Genomic DNA, 8395 nt, shown 5'->3' with positions numbered 1-8395 from the left:
TTTCAACTCCCTTTTCTAGTTAACCAGTTAAATGAAGCATGTTTTCTTGCTTACAGATACTTTAAATTCCCTCTCCCATGAATTGCTTTCTCGTACAGTTGCTATTTTCTATGTGGTGTCTACTGTCTTTTCTCTTGGATTCATAGGAGCCCTTGATTGCACTGAGGTCCCGCCCTCCTGGGACCAGCTGGGCAGGAGGCCAAGAGGGGTGGGGTCAGGACCAGATGTGGGGAGGAGTCCAGGCCTGAGTCAGGGCTCAGTGGGGTAGGGTCTGGGCAGGATTAGGGCCCAGGATTAGGAGGGGGGGGGGGGGGCGGACAGGGGCAGGGCAGGGCCTGGGATAGGAGCGGCCAGGGATTGGCTGGCCTGGGGTCAGGGGTGGGGGGGGGGGGTCAGGTCGGGTCAGGCTGGGGTCAGCGTCCCGGGTCATGGGAGAGGAGGGGCCGACCCCCCGTGGGCGAGGCTGGCTGGCGGCCCTGCTCCGGCTGCTGCTGCTGCTAGCCACGGGCATACGAGGATCCTGGCCGGTGGTCTCCCGCGTCCCTGCTCCAGCTCCAGTGGAGGCAGCGACTGAGGAGCCCGGGCGGCGGGCGGGTGGCGCGCAGCGGTTGGCGCTAGAAGCAGGTGCGTTGGACTGAGGCGTGTGGGCGGAGGGGGGGCTCCGGCCCCGGGAGGGGCTGGGGCGCGGCCACGGCCTTTTCTTCTCTCCGCCCCCTCGCAGGGCCCACTGTGGACCCACCTGGAGCCGGGCGGGTGGCAGGGCCTGACCCTGGGATGGGGGCTGGGAGGGGGAGGACTGCTGAGTGAGGCACACCCCTGGCCCTCCCCCGGTGTGAACCCCAGAACCGGGGCGTTCGTCACTAGACTGCTCCCTCTTCCTTAAGAAACAGCGTCCTGAGTCAGGGGAGTGGCCCTCCCGGGGTCACCCAGCACCACAGACTCCTTCCTGCCGTGAACCTCCCTCCCTGAGAGGCGGGGTGAGGTGGAGGGCACACAGGAAGCCCCCTGGAAAGCATCACGGCCAGCAGGTCGGGTTAGGAACCCCTGAGACCTTCAGTTGTTCCATTTGCAGAGTGGGCGAGGAGGCGGAGGCTGCCAGTTGAAGGGAACACTGGCCCAGCCCCCCGCAGGTGCATTCAGGGACATCTGTCTCCCTGGGGATGCTGCTGTGGCCTCTCTTGGTCCTCCTTGCCTGGCCTCACCAGACCCCTGGGCCCTCATCCTGACCACAGGGCTTGCCGGCCTGTGCTCGGCTCTACTGTCCTCGACAGCAGCTGATGAAGGCAGGGTTCCGGGCGGCCCTGGCATTTTGGCCAGGCCCCTTGACCCTTGGCCTTGGTTTTTGCATCTGTGAAGCGGAGGAAGGCCTCTGTGCTAGCGTCACTTGGGGTCACCGGTGTCTCTATCGTAGACAGGGCAGGGGTGTGTCTCCACAGTGTGCGGGAGGCCCAAGGTGACGGGGAAGATCTATGGTGGCCAGGATGTGCTGGCCGGCCAGTGGCCTTGGCAGGCCAGCCTGCTGTACCAGCACACACACATCTGCGGAGCTGTCCTCATCGACTCCCTCTGGCTGGTGTCTACTGCCCACTGCTTTCTCAAGTGAGTCCCCCCTCCTGGGTGCCAGCAGAGGGGCCAGTGGGGCAGCGGGATGCAAGGGGGAGAGGAGGAAAGGGGTGATGGGCGTCCAATGCGCTGGGCTTTGCTCTGGAGCAGCGTGTAGCCTCCAGACACGCGTCATTCCTGCCTTTGACCGGTGTCCCCTCCACCTGCATGTGCTCCCCACTCACCCCCTCTGTCCTCAGCCCCTGTGCCTGTCCCCCAGCACAGATTGGCAGTGTCTGTCCTGGCTGCCACGCGGTGTGGGCAGGCGCTCTGCCTCCTCAGATCAGGGCTTGTCCTCCGTGTCCCCACACTCCTCGGTGACAGACTGTAGGCAGGGACCCGGGACTACACACACAGCCAGCAGCCGGCTGATTTTTCTTATCATTTTTGCAGAACTGTGTGCCCAGGAGGAGGCGTGGCTGCCGGCACCCATATGCCAGGCTGCCTGGGTGGGAGGTGGGCTCCTCGACCTTGGAGGGTGCCTGGCTCGGCACTCGGCTTCTGAATAGATGAGAAGGGGTCTCAAGGGTGCAGCTGGGCATCACAGCCCAGGCCAGGGAGCTAGAGTTCGGGCACTGACTGGCTTTAAGGGCCCAGAGCCCTGTCAGCACCTACCCTGTTCCATAGCCCCTCTGTGCCATGGCGGGGGGTGTCAGTCCAGCGTGGGTGAGACGGGAGGGCCCCATGGACAAGAAGGGAGGTCAGGAGAGGTGCCAGCTGGCATGGGTGGAGCCAGAAGGGAAGGGTTTGGGCACCGAGCGGGGGTAGGACTTTCCACCAGAAAGTCTGGCAGGGCTGGCAGGGCCGGATGTTTCGTCACTCATGTTCCGGGGACAAGGCTCCTTTTCCTGCACTCATCCACTCATTTAAGACATCTTTTGTGGATACTTATGAACAGGTGTGCACACAGCCCTCAGGCAGGAAGGCGTTTACAGGAAGAAGGGGCAGGAAAGATGTGGGGCCAAAGTTGGGCCGTGGGGAGCTTTGGGAAGGGTCAGGCCAGAGCTAGGCTTGAGCCAGGGTTCCTCTGTATAAGCTGGAAGGCCTTGATGCGAGGCCCCACCAAGGAGCCCTGAGCACAAGGAGTCCCCACGCTTCCAATTCAAGATGTGACAGGGAAGCCACGCGTCTCAGGTCGGGGACAGCAGATCGTGCAGGCAGGGGCGGGTAGATGAGGGGCAGGGAGAGCGAGCTGACCCCGGGCTCGGAGACAGTGACGATGAGCTGTTCCCTGCCAGCAAATCCCAAGCCCCAGCGGACTACCAGGTTCTGTTGGGAAGCACACGGCTATACCAGCACGGCCAGCACACCCGGGAGATGTCTGTGAGCCGGATCATCGTGCACCCAGACTTTGAGAAGCTTCACCCCTTCGGGAGTGACATAACCATGCTGCAGCTGAACGTGCCTGTGAACTTCACCTCCTACATCGCCCCCGCCTGCCTCCCGAGCCCCGGCATGCAGCTGTCCAGCAACTTGTCCTGCTGGATAACCGGCTGGGGGATGCTCAGCGAGGACCGTGAGGGCGTGTGGGAGAGGCGGGGAGGGGCGGGGGTGAGAGAGGGAGGGAAGACGGGAGGCCAGGTTCAGCCCTAGGGGCCCCCCCCTGGCAGGCGGGCACGGGACCTTGCGCCTCTGTGCCTCATTTCTAGAGGACTGGACCGTTTTCGTTCTAGTTCTGAAAAGTGTGCGATTCTAAAGCTTTAGAGTTCCTTAAGTCTGAAGGACTGTCCCAGCCATAGGGCAACCTGGCCCCCAGCACTCTCTCTCTGTCTCTGTGTCTCTCTCTGTCTCTCACGCACGTGCACCCACACGCAGGCACAGAGACTGGTTCTTCCTTGAGGGCGAGGACCATGTCTCACTTGTTTTAACATCCCCCCCACCCCCACCCCAGGCACCTGGCACGTGCTCCGCTATTGCCTCCCTGGTCTGACAGACCATCGCGTCTTGCCTGTGCCTCCAGACTCGGCTCCCAGCTCCCACCCTATGTGTCCTGTTTGGTGCCCACACAGCTGTCTGCTCACTTTAAATCGTGAATTGTGCCACTTCCCTGCTCAGCTCCCTGCGTGCTCTCATAGCTGTTTGGACTGTTAGAACAAGTCCAGAGTCCCTGCCTTGGCGGTCAGACGCTCCAGACCTTGGCCCCAGCCCTCCCTACATCCCCTGCACACCCCAAGTCAGCCACCAGCCTCCTTCCTGCCGTCCTCACCCCAGGGCCGGCTTCTCCACCTGCCTCTCCGCCCACTGGTGTTTGCGTGCAGGGGGCCACCCTGTCTTTACATCGATGACTCGGCCCCTCCTCTGCGGAGTTCCGCTTGCCCACGTGAGCTGAGAGGGGTCCCTCCTCCTGTTTTGTTTCCTTCACACCGCTTATCACTTCTCAAACAATCCCGTCCACGTTCCTCACTTGCCCTGTGTCCCCACAATCCCGTCCATGTTCCTCACTCGCCCTGTGTCCCCAACAACAATGCCCCCTGTGTCAGTGGCGTCTACAGTAAGCCCAGCATGAGGACAGACGAATGGAGGGGTGAGTGCTGGTGGCTGTGTGGGGCGGCGTGGCTGGGAGAGGAGTGGCTGGTGGCTGGTGGGTATTGACGGAGGGATGGAGACAAGCATGAGAGGCGGGGTGGGTAGGCGGATGGGGGGAATCAGTGGATGGAAGGATGGGAGGAAGGGCAGTGACAGACGGGCGGACGTGGTGTGTGACAGCGTAGGTGGGTGGGTCAGTGGTGGCCGAGGCCCTGAGAATGGCTGTGCTGGTGGGATTTGCCTTCTTTCTTCGCGGAGTGAGTGAGGTAGAGGGAATGGATGAGCGTGTGAACTGTTCAGGAAGTAGGAGAGGAGCCTGTTAGGGACGGATGGAAGACCGCAGCCGTGTTCGAGGCCCATCTGTGTTGAGCAAACCGCGTGTTTCGTGGTGGCCGGGGCTTCCCCACGGCGCACGCCACAGGCCCCCTTCCTATTCACACAGAACATCTGCACTCGCCCTTCCATCTCCAGGAGGGTAAGGTGAGCCTCATTGAGAACAAGTTCTGTAACACCTTATACAGACGAAAACTTAGCAACAGCAAGACCTACTCAGTGCAGGAGGAGATGCTGTGTGCTGGTGATTTCTCGACAGGAAAGGCCACCTGCCACGTGAGTTCCTGTTCTTCCCTTGCCTGTTTGCCTCAGTTTCCCCAGTGGGCCTGTGTTGCTTCTGCTCTGTGGAGACCTGTGGGCCTTCCTGTCTCCCGGTCCCCAGCAGCGTCGCCTGGCTCACCCCTTCCTAAGCCACATGAGGGCATCTGCTGGCAGGACCTCCAAACAGCATCTGTTGTTAGCACATTTCAAGCTTTTCGCTCCAGTGTAACACGCACACAGAGGCATATATGATTGCCAAGTGACCGACTCCCCACCGCCCAGCCCACTCTAACACCCGAGGGGGCCCCAGCCGCCACCCCTAACACCTTACGATGGCTTCTGAACCCTCCCTCCGTGGGGCTCATTTGCAGCTGGCAGCCGGCGTCTCGGTGCTCCGTGTGTGCGTTTCCTCGGCCCTGTCTGCGCGTAGGGCGCGTGCCGTCGTGCGCATTCAGTCCTGTTGTTGGGTCCACTGTCAAGGAGTATTTTGGGAGCTTTCGGGTTTTCCACTCCATTCACTTCCATCCTCTTTCTATTCACAGCAGCCCACGAGTAGAGTCGTTGGATTGTGTGCACACCCAGCTTTGGCAGACGTTAGGGGATGTGGTGCCCCTGCCCCACCACTTTGAGCAGCGGATGAGTTTATATTCTTGCCAATACTCAGCACTCTCTGTCTTTGCTCCTTTTGGTGTGTGTGCATCGTGGTATCTTACTGTGATTTAATTTGTGTTTTCCGGATGACGGATTAAGTTAAATAAATTGTCCCGTATTTGTTGTCGCCAGATATCTTCTTCAGTAGAGTTTCCCTTCTGGTTTTACCCCCGTCACTTTTCTGTTGGGCTGTCTGTCTTTTTATTTCAGGAGCTCCTTATAATTTTGTATATTCTGGGTGTGTGTCTGCCATGGGGCACAACCCAGTGGATTGTGAAGATTTCTTTCCACTCTCTGCGATGCCCCATCCTGCAGGTGGGCAAGCAGGCCCAGAGAGGGAATGTGACCAGCCCTACATAAGGCAGCCCACGCCTGCTCTGCCAGCATCCTGACTCCAAGCCCACCCAGCCTCCAAGCACACTGTCAGGCCCCAGCCTTAAGAGCTGATGTCTGTGCACCTGCCTCCTGCATGGAAGGCACCGAGGATTGGGGGAGGGGGGGTCTGGAGTCAGAGACACGGCTCTGCCATGTGTCCCTGCCCTGGGACCTCGGGTGGCACCTTTGAGCCTGCATGGGATTCTGAGGCCTCCTCCATGGGGTTGTTGAAAGGATGCTATAGTGGTCTGAGTGCTGTCCCCAAAATTCACGTCCATTTGGAACCTTAGAATGTAACCTTACTGGGAACTGTGTAGGGTCTTTGCAGATGTGATTAGAGTCTCAAGATGAGACCATTCTGGATTTGGAGGGACCCTAAATCCCAAGTCCTGGTGTTGCTAAAAGATCTAGGGAAAGGCACAGAAACACCTGTTCTCAGACTCTGACTCCAGAACTTTGAGGGTAAGTGTCCGCTGTGGTCATGTGTGGTGGCAGCCCGAGGAAACATGGGCAGGAGGCATGAGGTGGGCCTGCCGTGGGGAGGCCTCACTGACAGTTGCTCTCATTACTGTCCGGGGAGCTGCTGAGTCACAGCAGGAAGCTCAGCCATCCACCTCCTGGTAGGACGTAGGTCTGGTTTCTTGGTTCCCAGGCCACAGATGATGGTATGGACTTTCTGACCCAACCTCCTCACAGGTCTCAGCCCCTGAGTCCCCACACGGTTGTCACCAAAGATCTCCCTTCCAGCCTTGCCCCCCACCTGCCTTCTCCTGTGGAGTTTAGAGCCGATGCCCTTTGTCGGCCTGCCTGCTGGACATCCATGGTGCCCTTGACCCCACTCCCCCTCTGGGGACCCCCAGGCTGAGGACATCACGGAGCTGGACACCTGGTAGCCTTCCAGCCACCATAGCCTGTCCATGACATTCCATCTGGTCCAGTGTGGGCACAGGAAACAGCTCTAGGGAGCGGGGGACACTGCAGAATGGCTCAGGACTCAGATTGTGGGGCAGGTGGACCTGCTCTGGTCTCTGTCTGTCACTTACCGGTGCTGTGACCACAGCCAATTTCCTCACTCATGAAGTGGGGGGTGCTACCAGCCTCCCCTTCATAAGGCTTCTGTAGGGAATTCAGTGCGGTGTCTGGTCTGTGGTAACAAGTGTTGGCCTTCGTTCTCCTGCTGGGTCTGCCTCCCCTGATCTGGGCTCTGTTTGTTCCTCTGGGCCACCCGCCCTTCCTGGGGTGCAGGGGCAGAGGGCAGAGTCCACGTGATGACGGATTTAGATCTGTGATTGTCCTCAGGATCACTTGGGAGCACCCTGAAGTGCATTTCCAAGGCCCGCCCGTGTCACCTTGATGTGTCCATAGCTCGATGCTGGTCTGGACTTTCATAGACCCAGGGGCACCCCTGCCACCTAGTGTTCTTAGACCCTGCTCGGTCACCTGCACTAACTCCCCTCTCTTTCCTAGGGCGATTCCGGGGGGCCCCTCGTCTGCAACCTCCTCAGTGCGTGGGTTCTGGTGGGGCTGGCCAGCTGGGGCTTGGACTGCCGGCACCCTGTCTACCCCAGCGTCTTCACCAGGGTTGACCGCTTCACCGACTGGATCGACAAGATCCAGAGGCTCACACCTCCCCCTGATCCCACGTCTGCTCCTCAGACGCAGTTTCCAGATCAGCCTTGGCGGACGGCTGGCTCGTCCGGGCACAGCACAACCCTCATGTCTCCCCAGACATGGTTCCTGCTGCTGTTCGTGCTCAGGGGCCCGCAGCAGGCCCTGTGGTGACCCTCCGAGCCCCTCTGTCCTGCTCTCTGCCTCAGGCCCCAGTCTGCTTGCTGGAACCTTCCACTCCTCCCCTTCCCCAGCCCCACTGGCTCTCAGTGGTTCCTTCTCCTGGACTCTCCTGTCCATCAGCTGCCATCCCCCAAGCCAAGCCTGAAACAAAACAAAACAAAAACAAGCAAAAGACTCATCTCACTCCTGTCTTGGGACCCCATTGCCCCTCCTTCCCTTGAGGTAAGTCAGCTGGCTCCCTGTGGAAGGAAAAGGGACTCATCAGGGAGACTGTCCCAGGAGGGAGCCAGGGCTGCCAGCTGGGAAGAGAGCAGACCGTCTCCACTCAGACCCTGCTCCTGCCTCAGGGACCATGCAGGCCTTCAGAGGAAGTGTGTCAGTCAGCACAGGCTGCATAACAAACATCAGAGCCCACGCAGCTTCAACAGCAGGAATTTATCATCTCCCAGTCCTGGAGGCTGCAAGTCCAAGATCCAGGTGTGGGCAGGGTTGGTTTCCCCTGAGGCCTCTCTCCTGCCATGTAGATGCTGTCTTCCCCCAGTGTTCTCATGGGGTCATCACTCTGTGTGTGTCTGTGTCCTGATCTCCTCTTCTTCACAGGGACACTGGTCATTTGGGATTAGGGCCAACCTAGTGGCCTCATGTTAATCACCTCTGTAAAGATCTTATCTCCAAATGCAGCCAGATTCTGAGGCACTGGGAGTTAGGTCTCCAATATATAAATTTGGGGGAACACAATTCAACTCAAACTTGAAGTAAGACATTTCACTAGATGTCTACACTGCAAGGGAACAAGAGTTTCCCCAAAGTAGAGAAACACCATTCAAGAGGTTTGGAGGAGGGAGGACAGACTCCC

At 59.4% G+C, this 8395-nt stretch overlaps 1 protein-coding gene across 2 annotated transcripts; it reads left to right on the top strand.

Annotated features, from left to right (window-relative positions):
* The first annotated feature begins 413 nt into the window (after positions 1–413).
* LOC102948502 (putative serine protease 47) lies at positions 414–7967 on the top strand. 2 transcript variants are annotated; one of them, XM_042965030.1, is made up of 5 exons: positions 414–624; positions 1437–1599; positions 2841–3118; positions 4571–4737; positions 7216–7967. In XM_042965030.1, the coding sequence occupies exons 1-5, from the start codon at positions 429–431 to the stop codon at positions 7528–7530; spliced, it is 1119 nt and encodes a 372-aa protein (XP_042820964.1). In that variant the 5' UTR covers positions 414–428; the 3' UTR covers positions 7531–7967. The 2 variants fall into 2 exon arrangements, with proteins under 2 accessions (XP_042820964.1, XP_042820965.1); XM_042965031.1 differs by lacking the exon at positions 7216–7967 and adding an exon at positions 4847–5253.
* The last annotated feature ends 428 nt before the right edge of the window (positions 7968–8395 follow it).

This window comes from Panthera tigris, chromosome D4 (genome assembly GCF_018350195.1).
Source record: "Panthera tigris isolate Pti1 chromosome D4, P.tigris_Pti1_mat1.1, whole genome shotgun sequence".
In the NCBI taxonomy this organism is placed as follows: domain Eukaryota; kingdom Metazoa; phylum Chordata; class Mammalia; order Carnivora; family Felidae; genus Panthera; species Panthera tigris.
The sequence above is the reverse complement of the archived record's forward strand: the minus strand, read 5'-3'. Positions and strand labels throughout refer to the sequence as shown.